Below are 15,099 nucleotides of genomic sequence, written 5' to 3'. Positions count from 1 at the left end.
ACTTACAATTTTCTGTAAGAAATGTTGCGCGCCTCCTCATCCCGACTTCCAAACCGACGTGAGAACTAGCAGAGATCATGAAAACTCCGGCAAAAAAGTCTTCGGCAGCTTAGAGAATAAAGCGCAATGTTTTAAAGTATGTCTCTTACATTTGTACACTGCTGGCTTAATCAATTTCAGCTAATTAGAAACCATTTAAATAAAAGTTTTTGAAAAAAAAAACAAACAAAAAATGCAGCCGGAATCGAGCACGGACAAAATTGCTGGTTGACCAGCAAAGTATGCTGTCAGAACGCATTGCTGAACAGCCAGCAAAAATATATTGCTGAATAGATTGCTGTATCTACAGCATGTCAAAAACCAGCAAAATTTTGCTGGTTTCCAGCGAATTAAAAATAGTGTGTAGGATGCACAAATCACCCGAGGGTGCATTCAGTTAATATTGTGCATCAAACGGGTTCTTATGTACTTCCAAGCTCAAAACAAGCTTAGGATGCACAAATCACCCGAGGGTGCATTTAGTTAATATTGTGCATCAAATGGGTTCTTATGTACTTCCAAGCTCAAAACAAGCTTAGGATGCACAAATCACCCGAGGGTGCATTTAGTTAATATTGTGCATCAAATGGGTTCTTATGTACTTCCAAGCTCAGAACAAGCTTAGGATGCACAAATCACCCGAGGGTGCATTTAGTTAATATTGTGCATCAAATGGGTTCTTATGTACTTCCAAGCTCAGAACAAGCTTAGGATGCACAAATCACCCGAGGGTGCATTTAGTTAATATTGTGCATCAAATGGGTTCTTATGTACTCCCAATTTCGGTAAAAGCTTAGGATGCACAAATCACCCGAGGGTGCATTCAGTTAATATTGTGCATCAAATTGGTTCTTATGTACTTCCAAGCTCAAAACAAGCTTAGGATGCACAAATCACCCGAGGGTGCATTTAGTTAATATTGTGCATCAAATGGGTTCTTATGTACTCCCAATTTCGGTAAAAGCTTAGGATGCACAAATCACCCGAGGGTGCATTCAGTTAATATTGTGCATCAAATTGGTTCTTATGTACTTCCAAGCTCAAAACAAGCTTAGGATGCACAAATCACCCGAGGGTGCATTTAGTTAATATTGTGCATCAAATGGGTTCTTATGTACTTCCAAGCTCAGAACAAGCTTAGGATGCACAAATCACCCGAGGGTGCATTTAGTTAATATTGTGCATCAAATGGGTTCTTATGTACTTCCAAGCTCAGAACAAGCTTAGGATGCACAAATCACCCGAGGGTGCATTTAGTTAATATTGTGCATCAAATGGGTTCTTATGTACTTCCAAGCTCAAAACAAGCTTAGGATGCACAAATCACCCGAGGGTGCATTTAGTTAATATTGTGCATCAAATGGGTTCTTATGTACTTCCAAGCTCAGAACAAGCTTAGGATGCACAAATCACCCGAGGGTGCATTTAGTTAATATTGTGCATCAAATGGGTTCTTATGTACTCCCAATTTCGGTAAAAGCTTAGGATGCACAAATCACCCGAGGGTGCATTCAGTTAATATTGTGCATCAAATTGGTTCTTATGTACTTCCAAGCTCAAAACAAGCTTAGGATGCACAAATCACCCGAGGGTGCATTTAGTTAATATTGTGCATCAAATGGGTTCTTATGTACTCCCAATTTCGGTAAAAGCTTAGGATGCACAAATCACCCGAGGGTGCATTCAGTTAATATTGTGCATCAAATGGGTTCTTATGTACTCCCAATTTCGGTAAAAGCTTAGGATGCACAAATCACCCGAGGGTGCATTTAGTTAATATTGTGCATCAAATGGGTTCTTATGTACTTCCAAGCTCAAAACAAGCTTAGGATGCACAAATCACCCGAGGGTGCATTTAGTTAATATTGTGCATCAAATGGGTTCTTATGTACTTCCAAGCTCAGAACAAGCTTAGGATGCACAAATCACCCGAGGGTGCATTTAGTTAATATTGTGCATCAAATGGGTTCTTATGTACTCCCAATTTCGGTAAAAGCTTAGGATGCACAAATCACCCGAGGGTGCATTCAGTTAATATTGTGCATCAAATGGGTTCTTATGTACTTCCAAGCTCAAAACAAGCTTAGGATGCACAAATCACCCGAGGGTGCATTTAGTTAATATTGTGCATCAAATGGGTTCTTATGTACTTCCAAGCTCAGAACAAGCTTAGGATGCACAAATCACCCGAGGGTGCATTTAGTTAATATTGTGCATCAAATGGGTTCTTATGTACTCCCAATTTCGGTAAAAGCTTAGGATGCACAAATCACCCGAGGGTGCATTCAGTTAATATTGTGCATCAAATTGGTTCTTATGTACTTCCAAGCTCAAAACAAGCTTAGGATGCACAAATCACCCGAGGGTGCATTTAGTTAATATTGTGCATCAAATGGGTTCTTATGTACTCCCAATTTCGGTAAAAGCTTAGGATGCACAAATCACCCGAGGGTGCATTCAGTTAATATTGTGCATCAAATGGGTTCTTATGTACTCCCAATTTCGGTAAAAGCTTAGGATGCACAAATCACCCGAGGGTGCATTCAGTTAATATTGTGCATCAAATGGGTTCTTATGTACTTCCAAGCTCAAAACAAGCTTAGGATGCACAAATCACCCGAGGGTGCATTTAGTTAATATTGTGCATCAAATGGGTTCTTATGTACTTCCAAGCTCAAAACAAGCTTAGGATGCACAAATCACCCGAGGGTGCATTTAGTTAATATTGTGCATCAAATGGGTTCTTATGTACTCCCAATTTCGGTAAAAGCTTAGGATGCACAAATCACCCGAGGGTGCATTCAGTTAATATTGTGCATCAAATGGGTTCTTATGTACTTCCAAGCTCAAAACAAGCTTAGGATGCACAAATCACCCGAGGGTGCATTTAGTTAATATTGTGCATCAAATGGGTTCTTATGTACTTCCAAGCTCAGAACAAGCTTAGGATGCACAAATCACCCGAGGGTGCATTTAGTTAATATTGTGCACAGGCTTGTCCGCACTGAACGCATGAAAATTCTGCTCTTTGGATTTACACCATCAAGCACATCATAAAATAGAAATCTTTTCATCTTATCAGATAGAAGGATGTTGAAATATTGTAAATGTCATTTCGAACTGTCAAAAAACCGCACCGCAGAGCCACACGGAGCGCGCAAAGAGATTTTCACCCGGGTGAAAACACTCTAGTGAATTTCACTTTGAACGGCCCGTGCGGCGCTGCGGTGCGGTTTTTTGATAGTTCGAAATGACATTTACAATTTTTCAACATCCTTCTATCTGATAAGATGAAAAGATTTCTATTTTATGATGTGCTTGATGGTGTAAATCCAAAGAGCAGAATTTTAATGCGCTCAGTGCGGACAAGCCTGATTGTGCATCAAATGGGTTCTTATGTACTTCCAAGCTCAGAACAAGCTTAGGATGCACAAATCACCCGAGGGTGCATTCAGGTAATATTGTGCATCAAATGGGTGGGATACGCTCATTAGAAATCCCTTAAGAAGAAAGAGTGTTTTACTCGTCTTTATATCAGCCTTCGAAGTCGCGAATGGAAATTGATTGATTTAGCTATATTATAGAGACTTTCATGAAGTGTAGAATTAGCAAATTGTTAAAAAACACATAAATTAAAACAAAAAAAAAATAGAGACTTTCAGCCCTTGGCTGGTTTGTCTCTCGAATGGAACTTGTAAACTCTGCTAATAAAGTTATTTTCTGGGAATCATGTGTACGCACTTGTGCACTCCTAGTCAAGCGAAAAAAAATTAAATAATCATTATAATCATAAAGTGCACTTACATTTGGTCAGCAGCAGCATGGATCCGTTGTGGGTTAAAATTATGAGAAGGGGTGTATATAGCTGGATGGACAGATGGCCTTGATTAGTTTCGTGAATTGATCAGACATCTTGACCGCTATTCTTAACTTTTCTCCAGATTGTGTGACGAACCACGCTGGACCGATCATAGGACTGCTTCAAAACGTTCGCACAGGCCTGTGGTTTTCCTCGGGACAACATCCTCGACTTGTAGTTATTTGCCATTCGAGATGGGACATTCTCTTGACTCGCTCACTAATCACGTCGCCATCACATTTTATGGGAGTTATCTTCGGGTCGGCCACACTCTATGCAGGTGCGGAAACGAAATCTGCAAGCAAGTGTTAGATTGGAACCCAGCAGGACATCGCTGGGGAGGCAGATCCAGAGGCTCATGGCGGCGCAGCCTCAACAACGAAATCAAGCAAGCCAGTCGACAGAAAATGGACCTGGCCACATGTCAAGGCGATGACTGGCAATCGCCCAGGATGGAAATCATTCAATTCGGCCCTCTGCACCACCGTGGGTGCCCAGGACTGAAAGCATCTTCAGAGAAGCCGCCTCGCGCACGGTATGGAATCCTTCTCAATGATCTTCTCTCCTTCGGAACTGCCGTAATCCGTTCCTGGGCACATCAGCAAGGTTTGTCACATTACTTTCATAAATTTCTCCCTCGGAGACACGGTCGGTTCCGCAGTGCTTGCTGACTAAATCTTCTACAATAGTCCCCGAGCCCGTTCGTCGGATTCCTCCATCAACCTGAAATCGTTTTAGTAATGACGAATTATATTCACCTTGTAATAATATTATAAATCATTACTTACCGCAAAACACACTTTCATCGTTAAAAAGAAAAAAACCGTTGACGAAGCAAACGGATTTTCTGGCACTACAAAAGCAAGAAGACATTGGATGTAAACAAAACGATATGTCAAACGTGATTTCACTAACACCAATAAACATGCATGTAAAACAGTAAACGATAAGTTTTCGACGAGTTGAGTTGCGGGCCAGCTTCGCCGGCCCCATTTGCGCAAGACGGGGGACAGGAATGTTGAAGGAGACGGTGGTCTCCAAATGTGAACTCGCCGAAGTTAATCAAAAATACCGTCTACCCCCGTTGGTTTGACCGCATCCAATCTGAACACTTTTTAGTTTGACCCCCACACTGAAATGAAAACTCCATTAGATTTTATGTGCACAAAGCAGATAAAAGCGAATCGGTGTTTCAAATTCTCATATTATGTGCGGCATTTAGATTTTAAAGTGTTTGCATTAAATTTCATAGAGTTGCACATATTTTTCATATGCACAGCTATGAATTCTAAACGTGATACATTTACAACCTATGCTAACTGAATATAAATTTTGAGTGTAACGATTGATATTTCAAAATGTTCAAAATATTTCACTAACGGAAAAATGGTGGAGCAAGAAAAAATACTTTTGTTGCTGGTCGAGTTTACTGTCGATATTTCAAGTCTTCCTGTCGAATTATAAACGGTGACCAAAGACGAACTTCCGAAAGATTTGAAGAATGTGACATAAAACTAAAAATAGGTGAAATCTACCAGCGGATTTTTGCTTAGAGACAAGAGCCTGTAAGTATTTATTTCTTTTTGGATGATGAAATAGCATTTGATAAAAAAAAACGTTTTCTTTCAGGGTGCCCGGAGAGAAAGCTTCGGCCTGCAGAAGCCCAAAGTACCAGAAAAGGTGCTTCCGCCTTAGAAGAAAAACTTCCTCCGGAGTTGTGCACGCCAATGACGCCAATCACGGAAACATGCGACAGATTAATAAATAACACCAGAGGCGAGTTCCCACCGTATCAGAAATAATCTTCTCGTCCTTCCACCCACATCGATTAGCTTTTTCGTTTGGCCCGGACAACCCCTGCTGAAAGCTCACCGAAACATCGCTTTTGGACAGATCCAAGCAATCACCATAGTTTCTAAATATAGTTCCAAATACAATTTTTCATCATTAAATAATTTGTCTGAATTATTTTATTTGTAGAAAATCACATGTAATATTTATTTGTGATTACAAATACAATGCAATAGGTTTACCTTTAAAATGAAAAAGTACAGACCTTTATTATTTATATGCATTGCATGTAGAAACTAAGATGGGCTAGAAATCTGGTTCTATGTGCAAGTCCAGGGAAATTTATGTGCAAAGCTTGATTGCAAAAATCTATGTGCGTGGCATTTACAAACTAGATGCGGATTATTTTTAGTGCATAGGTCTGCACATCGTTCAAACTAAAAATGGTACAAACATCATTCTGGTCTTGGAACGGGGTGGAACGGACCGCAGAATCAAAACAAAACAGCAAACAGGGTTACCATAGTGCGTTTTTCGATGCCAACAGGGTTACTAGAAGTTTAAATTAAAAAATTAACCCCGGTGGTTTGCATGAGGTGTCGTTCATACCAACGGGGGTAGACGGTATTAAAAAATGACATTGACAGTGCACGCAAATAAAAAACCTTAGGAAGTTCATAAGATTTTGCCATAATTGAACTACATATATGAATGACATGAGGAAAATCTTATGAAAATTCATTTTCATAAGATTTTCTTATGTCATGCCATAAGGATAACTTATGAAAGCTAGTTTTCATAAGTTATTCTTATGGCATCCATAAGAATGAGTTATGGCAAAAATTCATAAGGTATTTTGATGAATTTCGTTAGTTTTTTTCGCTGAGTGTGCTTTTTTAGTTAACCCTTTATAAGGCAGTGATGATGGTAATCATTATGTTCACTACAGTGTATTTATGTCGTTCCTCTTGTTTGTCGTCTCAAAAATGGCGTAAGTTTGACTGTGTGAAAAAATTTAGCTCAAACTTATTGTAAAACTGTCGATTTAGTAAATATTTTTATGCAATTCAGTATCATTATTTCTATTATATATAACTCATTTTGGTATCAAAATGGCAAATTTTTTCGAACTGGTTCCGAACTGGTCGTGCTGGAAAAAATCATCTTTTTGCAACTCGTTACATAAATAACTATAAGAAATAATTAAATTATGAGCTGAACTACACAGTTTTTATATCATGGGTTTAGCCGTAATCAACTCTTAACCCTTCAGCGCACGCGCTGTTGTAAGAAGTACAACACTACCAAAAAACCTCGCTCTTCGTATACAACGCGAGCGCGGTGCAGTTTCGGTTGCATGGTGGTGCACGTCCTGAAAGGTTAAATCTTTTTTCCGGCTTTTTGTCGAACTCAAGAGAAGAAATGTACCCTAAACAGGCAGTGCCAAGAATATTGCCACTAACGCTGGTGGCCTAAACTAGCAGTGGCCACTATATTACCACCTAAAAAACTCAAAGTACGCCAAACGGGCAACTATAGTAGACGTTCGATAACTGCAACATGTTTACGTTTTACTTACCGAATGAAATTCGATAACTGCAACAACTGACAGACGTCAAAGAGCTGGCAGTTGCTGCAGAATGCAGTGAAAGCGCATGCGAAAAACATCGCACTGTAACAAAAGCGCATGCGAAAATCAATCGCATCGCTGTTGACATTTGAAGGATAGCGGTGCGATAACTGCAAAATTGTTGCAGTTAGTGAACTTTCAGTTAAAAAGCATTGCAGTTAAACCGTTTGCACCGAGCGAACGTCTACTGTATCCGTTGACAACTCTTCTAGTTTCCTCGGCCTTATAAAGGATTAAAATAAAATGTCTCCAGCGATGCAATAATTTTCACATACATTTTCGATGCAGTGCAATGTGGATTTCTTCTGAAGAGCTCAATGGAGTGACGTTCAGCCGGTCGCGCTCGTAATAAGCTAGTAAAATAAACCGTGTTTTTCGAGTGAAAATAAGTATTTTTGTATACAAATAGTGTTTTCCCGAATAGAAGAAATCGCGATGATTGCAAACATAGTGTTTTCAACTGTCTGTGGCTCTAAAAAAAGTGAATTATTTGCTTTTTCACAAAACTTTTTCGGCTTCCATTACCGGGGATGCACGGCGTGTTTTATTCTTTTTTTCAACTTGGCTCGCGTGTTAGTGATGGTGGTATGTGTGTGCTCTTGCGTTTTTTCTTTCGGTACCGCGACTGCGCATGCGTGCACGGCAGTGTGTACGATGAACGCGGCTGATTCTCGTGTCGCGTGGAAGTTTCGGTTGCATGAGTGTCTGTCCTCCCAGCAACTGTCCGCTGGTGGGGCGACAGTTCTTTGTCGCGCGTTATTTATGTCGCAACGCAAACGTAGCAGTAAAATCACCGTCAAGAAACGGGAAGTGAAGTGAGGTGTGCTCAAGAGTGTGCTGCATAATTTCAATGCACATTGAGTAGAAATAACGGCAAAAAGTGAAAAAAAAATCGGCGCGCTCTGATCTTGTGTTTTATGATGTTATGTCATTTTAAATAGTGCGGAGTTCATATTATGTGATTTGCTTTAATGTTGTGAATGAAAATTTTAAAAATGTATGGAGCGAATATGTGGTGTAATGATGACCAATTATGCGCGTGACCATGGTGCAGCGAGGGATACCGGAGGAAATTGAAATAGACGGTTCAATGATGATTGCACCGGCACCCCACATCATATTTGGTGAGATTGTTCTGATTATTATTGATGCTATTATGATTGACTAGATACGTGACAGTTTTGAAGACATTTTCTTTAAAACAGGAAGTGTGTTTGTATTATCATTATCCATTTGATAACGGTAGTGCACACATGCGGGGCTTATTGTAAGTGAAAGTGACTTCTGAATGGAGTGTCTCTCCAACCATTCTGAAATGGGTCACCGGATCTGCAATAGAGCTATCACTGTCTAACTCCCGGACTAAAGCAATTTGCAACGACATCATTGCAGGCTGCTTTCTTCCATAATATCACTGCCGGACAGTGGGTGTTAGATGGAGTACACACACACACACACACACATTTTCGATGCAGTGCAATGTTTTCCGAATGCACATTGACTGCATTCTCAACTGACAGTTTGTCGACATCTGTCGGTTGTTGCAGTTCCGGTATGACTCTGCAGTCATAGGTAATCCTTGCGCTGATGGTGGGTAATCATAATCATCATCATCATCATCATCTGTCCTGTCGGTTGTTGCAGTTATCGAAACATAAAGATATTGCAGTTATGGAACGTCTACTTTTAAGCAGAGATGGCATAGATACACTGATAAACAGCTCTGCGTACACATCTTCAATAAAATGTGCGCCGCTCTGTTTTGCTACAAATGTGGACCGGCAACAAACACACACCGCTCAGCCGTAAAACTTTTGCGCGAGAGTGCGAATGTGTAAGTTGCCACACCAGCTGCGCGAGAGGTCGCAGAGCTCAAAGTTCTTCTGCGTGAGCTTCGCTCATTTCTAGAAATGTGCTACACATCTGCGCTGTCTGAGCTGCAAGTTGTAGGCTCACGGCAGTACAGAGTAGCGCAGCGCTGCGATGTGAGCTGTGTGTTGGACTGTACTTTCTCTTGCTTTCCTGCGCTCACCGTCGTGCGCGATGCGACAACGATGCCGAGCGCGTGCAGTCGGACCACGCAGAAGTTAATTCTTTAAGTGCCCCACACAATGCATACGTTTGCGTGTGCGTGACAGTAGTTTGACACATTTCCCATGGGAAAACTGTCAAAAAAACGCAAACCTCAACGGAACGGACGCTATGTGTTCCAGGCTTTACACGCACTCTTTCTCATCATGCAGGCTGTGTGTAATGTGTATTTTTTTATCTTCTCACTTAGCGCTCTGAGGTGTATGCCATCTCTGCTTTTAAGGACAGACTTGTTAAAATCCCAAAATGGCCGCCACAATGGCCGACTTAGGCACCTACTCACGGTTCCAAGCGCACAAATCTCTTCGTAAACAAATCCAGCGCACCTGTTTTTTTTATTTTAAGCTTATTACAAGTGAGAAAGACCAGAATAATAAAATGCAATGTTGTTTAAAGCTTGCTTCTTGAGATTTGTGCGTCTAAATGTTGTTGCCGAGGTTCTTGCACTGCTGAAGAGGGGGAATTTAAGACGTTTGTCCTTAAGGTACCTTCTTTTCTTCTTCTTTTTTTCTGGCCATCTGGCCCGGTCCGGGCCAGTTGTGTTTTACGTCGGCTAGGTCTAGGAGCTAAGCCTTAAATTCCGACGCCCCAGGGAGACAGCCACCACACACCAAATTTTGATTTTTCCATCCAGCAAAACTAATTGCTGGAACGTGATCAGCAAACTGTAGTTTGCCGAAACTACAGTAATAATAGCCAGAGAATCAGCAAAATTAGAAATTGCTGAAAGTCAGCAAAAGAGTTGTCAAACACTTAGCATTCCTCCCAAGCATTTCCCTCGACACATTTTGCGCGCTGCTGCCCGAGGCACCGCACAAGCAGGAAAACGAGAAAATCACCTGGAAAAGCTTTTATTTTCGTCGTGATTTACACTAGTATTGATTGCACCTCTTCAATTATAAACCTTTATCTAATTTACTTACCCCGGATTACCAAAAATCAAGTTCAAATCTGGAGCTCGATTTGAATAGGTCGTATGTGCTTTTGTCGATATAAAATTCGATCAGTTTATTTTAGTCATTGTAGCAATATGGCAGATATTTTGTAAACTTTTAATGATGGAACAGAAAGCCTGTTTTGTGAGGATTCTGCTGTATGTATAGACTTTGCTTAATTTCAACGGTTTTCGCTGTAATAAGCGAATCCAAGTGATCGAATTTTTAATCGACAAAAGCACATACGACCTATTCAAATCGAGCTCCAGAAATGATCATTTTGATTAATTTTTATTTCGGCTGAAAAGTAAAAAAAACAAAAAAAAAATCGGCCGGATTCGAGCTCGGACAAAATTGCTGAACAACCAGCATAACAAGATGTCAAAATGCATTACTGAAAAACCAGCAAAAAATATTTTACTGGATGGATTACTGGTTTTACAGCATGTCAAAAACCAGCAAAATTTTGCTGGTTTCCAGCGAAATAAAAATAGTGTGCACACCTGTGGACACATGTTGCAATCACGGATCACGGATTTTATGCCTCAGTAATTCCCATCGGCGTCGACGGGAATTGAACCCCGACCGACTGGGGTGAGAGGCAACCACGCTTAACACTACACCACCGACGCTGACTATCTTCTTTTATTTATAACATTTAGGGTCTGTGTCAATTGGCGAATTAAAATTAATTTTTACTTAAATTTGACAGTTCAACACTTAAACTTGACAGTTCTCCTAAGGAAAGAATTATCAAACTGTCAAGTTTAAGTGAAAATTAATTTTAATTCGCCAATTGGGTTGTTTAGTGAATAAGATATTGCTATTTTCTATAGCCTAATCGAAAAAGCTCATTTTTCTGAGTATAACGTGATTTGATTGGATTCCGATACCTTTGTTTTGATGGTTCAATTGACAAAACAGTTTTAATTTTCGTGGATAGAATGACAGTTCAATTGATAAAGTGACAGTTCGACCCGAACAAAAAAAATTCTCCATACAAACTTTAAATGCATTTTAAAAATAGTTCCCGGACTCCAAAATATATGAAATTTTGGATTTCGACTAATTTTTGGGTGGAGAATCCGATTATAAAATAATTCGGATACCCCTAAAAAACCCAATTGACACAGACCCTTAAAACGTTTCGGCAAGTTTGTAACAACCAATGCCTTTTTCGTTTATTTGCCTTTGTTCTATCCCTCATTTTTTAAAACATCGCATAGGGCACTGCACTGTTTTGATTTTGTATGGGGCTTTGACGTTTCTTGGCCTTGTTGTTTACAAAATTTCTATAAGAGTGAAAGAGAAGGAAAGAATTTCGTGCAGTGCCCTATTGACCGTTTCATTCGTTTTGCCCAAAGTATCTAAATACCAAGGTAAGAGATTCCCGCTAATATTCACGGATTAGTGAGAAAAGGAAAAAAGCAAAAAATAGTTATGAAGTTTGCGCTGATTTGTATGGGCACATCACTATTTAGCAAACTTTCTTAAGAAATTAAGCACTCCCATCTTAGAAGCTATTATTTAATTGCATCTGACTGGATTAAATGTGACCTCCATGCAATAAAACAGAAAATATCGCCATTTGAAAATCGGTAACAAATTTTTTTTAATTGATTCTAAACATATTTTTTCAGCATTTAGAAACATCCAAACTAACAAAACTTCACAAACTTTGCTGAAATAATGACATTTTAGTGTAAAAACACCAACTTTTCATAACTAACGCAGATGTGTTGGTGAGTCTCATTTTTGACATTTACGGGAATCTCTTACCTTGGTACATATTTATATACTTTGCGTTTTGCCAACACTTTCGATGTTTTCATTTTCTCACTTCTCACGCCGCCTCAGCGCATTCACGTCAACCGCCGTCATCACTCATCACGTCAGGTCGCCTTTCTCTTCGTGAATCTGCCACTGCTGGTTGAACATCGTGCTCTGCTAAGATCGGACGTTTTCCCGTTGAAACTCACGTAAAAAATCGCTAAAAATGGCCTTCGGAGACGTCAAGACCCCCAAGGGACTGCAGGAACTCAACAACTTCCTCGCCGATCACAGCTACATCGAGGGGTAAGTTGGGAATTACAATGGGAAAAATTTAACGAGTCTGGGTTTTTGAGGTTAGATTCTTTGACACGTATACCGGAGATAAGCGATTCAGGATTTAAAAAAGTTTTCCCTTTTGTTTGCAGATACGTTCCATCGAAGGCCGACCTGTCGGTGTTCGAGGCCCTGGGCAAGGCTCCGGCTGGAGACTACGTCCATGTTCAGCGCTGGTACCGTCACATCGCCTCGTTCAGCAGCCAGGAGCGTGCTGCTTGGGGAGGCCAGGCCCTGCCACAGGTGGCCGGAGGCAAACCGACCGTTGCTGCCCCAGCCAAGCCTGCTGCTGCCGCCGCCGATGATGACGACGATGTCGATCTGTTCGGATCGGAAGATGAGGAGGAGAGTGCCGAGGCCGCCAAGCTGAAGGAGGAACGTCTGGCCGCCTACAATGCCAAGAAGTCGAAGAAACCCGCCCTCATTGCCAAGAGTTCCATCCTCCTGGACGTTAAGCCGTGGGATGATGAAACCGATATGAAGGAAATGGAAAAGAGCGTCCGGACCATCGAGATGGACGGTCTGCTGTGGGGTGCCGCCAAGCTGGTCCCGGTCGGTTACGGTATCAACAAGCTGCAGATCTGCTGTGTCATTGAGGACGATAAGGTTTCGGTCGATGAGCTGCAGGAGAAGATCCAGGACTTTGAGGACTTTGTCCAATCGGTCGACATTGCTGCTTTCAACAAAATCTAAGTGGGATATGAAGTTTCGGTTTATAATATCCTGACTTATTTCCATTAAAGTTTCCTTCAATAATAACATAAGTTTTTAATCTAATGCTCATTTACACGAAATCCAATAAATTTAATCAACATTGATCATGCTTTTATAAAGAAATCTTATAACCCATGTTATTTTTTTTTTTTTCAAACGATTAATAGCCATGCGATTTCGATTTGAGATTAACATCATTGAAAAATTACCATTCTTGGGATTTTTTTTACGAAAATCTGAGATTTGTGTTATTGTCCAATCAGCACCTCCAGAGACTTATCTGGGAATTTAGGGGCTCGGTGCGGAACCAAGTTTGTAGGCCCCCATGAAAATTGCAGATGCGGTAGTGGCCAACTGGCTGAAAGAAGGTTAAACAATATTTCCTGTATTCCTTTATGATGTTTTTGGGAATTTCTGTAAGGATACATCCCGGAGTTCCTTCAATGAGCATACGATTTTTTTCTAAGAATTCTGTCGAAAATTCTTCAATATTTTAGTTATTCCTTCAAAGGATGTCATTCAGTATTTCTCTCAGTATGTATTCACTCCGTATTCTTACAAGGCTTCAAGTATTTCTCGAAATATTTGTTCAGGAAATCCACCAAGTCTTCTATCAATATTATCTGAGAATTCATCTAGAAGATCATCCAGAGAATTCTTAAGAAATTATTTAAAAAAATCTTCAATGATTCTTATTCGGAACCAGATATTCTTCCAAGAAATTACATCGATTATGATCTCTAAATTTTATCATTGAGCGAAATTGGGACCCGCACGAAATTAGCGCACCCCACGGTACCTATTCCCTCAAATAACTCTTTCAGAGATTTCTCCAAGGATTTATCTTGGCATTTTCTCAAACATACACTCCCGTTCAAAAGTTTGGGGTCATCCCCTCAAAAACATGTCATTTTTTTAGGCCCATATCTCTGCCAATTTGCGTCCGATTTCAAAACCCTAGGTTTCATTCAATAGATAATAAATCAAAGAAACTTTGAACATGATTTAGAAGAAACTTTTTCAAAAAAATTTGTATGTAAACTTAACCCAAAGTTGCCAAATTTTCTAAAAAATGAATATAAACTTACGGCAGTGTCGCTGGAAGTTGGGTCGACCAAATTTTAAGATGAGAGCGGTAATATGACCCATTTTCTATTAGCTTTCAACTGCTTTTTACAGAACTTAGCTAAAAAATCTAGAAAAAAAGTTATTAAGTAAATTAATCCTTGATGTCATCGACCAAAAGTTTGGGGTCACCCCTCAATATGATGTATCGGCCAAAAGTTTGGGGTCACTTTCGAAAAACATGGAAAAGTGATTTGGTGATATCTTCGTCATCTATAGTTCAATTTTAATTATTTTCGGCTCATTTCAAAGATAATTAACTAAATTTAGGTTTGATGTTTTCAACTTAACGTATTTAACGATTTTTGTATATAAAAATGTTATGTAAAGTTAGCACATTTTACCACGCTTCAAAAAATGAGGCAACTTTACGTTAAGTTTTAGTATGTAAATGTCAACAAATATGTGTGGTTCAATGTCTATGCAGTATGTATCATTCATTCAAATAAGCCAAGAAAAATTAAAATTAAATGAAAGATGACAAAGATATCAACAAATCACTTTTCCATGTTTTACGATAGTGACCCCATACTTTTGGCCGATACAGCATTTTGAGGGGTGACCCCAAACTTTTGGTCGATGACATCAAGGATTAATTTACTGCCGTGAATCGCATATCTGTCCCATTTGCATAGGAAATCCAGCAAAGATGGGACTAATATGCGATTCACGGCAGTTTACTTAATAACTTTTTTTCTGGATTTTTTAGCTAAGTTCTGTAAAAAGCAGTTGAAAGCTAATAGAAAATGGGTCATATTACCGCTCTCATCTTAAAATTTGGTTGTCCCAACTTCCAGCGACACTGCCGT

At 39.9% G+C, this 15,099-nt stretch overlaps 1 protein-coding gene across 1 annotated transcript; it reads left to right on the top strand.

Annotated features, from left to right (window-relative positions):
- Positions 1–12,202: 12,202 nt before the first annotated feature.
- Positions 12,203–13,215, top strand: LOC109622181 (probable elongation factor 1-beta). Its single transcript, XM_029875689.2, has 2 exons — positions 12,203–12,421; positions 12,544–13,215. Exons 1-2 carry the CDS (start codon positions 12,342–12,344, stop codon positions 13,142–13,144), a joined length of 681 nt encoding a protein of 226 aa, XP_029731549.2. The 5' UTR covers positions 12,203–12,341; the 3' UTR covers positions 13,145–13,215.
- Positions 13,216–15,099: the final 1,884 nt, after the last annotated feature.

Source organism: Aedes albopictus, chromosome 3, assembly GCF_035046485.1.
Source record: "Aedes albopictus strain Foshan chromosome 3, AalbF5, whole genome shotgun sequence".
Taxonomy (NCBI): domain Eukaryota; kingdom Metazoa; phylum Arthropoda; class Insecta; order Diptera; family Culicidae; genus Aedes; species Aedes albopictus.
This window is presented reverse-complemented; position numbering and strand designations above follow the sequence as displayed.

Coding starts and splice junctions, on each gene's coding strand:
- LOC109622181 (XM_029875689.2), top strand. CDS start 12,342: ATGGCCTTCGGAGACGTCAAGACCCCCAAGGGACTGCAGGAACTCAAC. Junction 12,422..12,543: donor GATCACAGCTACATCGAGGG/GTAAGTTGGGAA, acceptor TTTTGTTTGCAG/ATACGTTCCATCGAAGGCCG.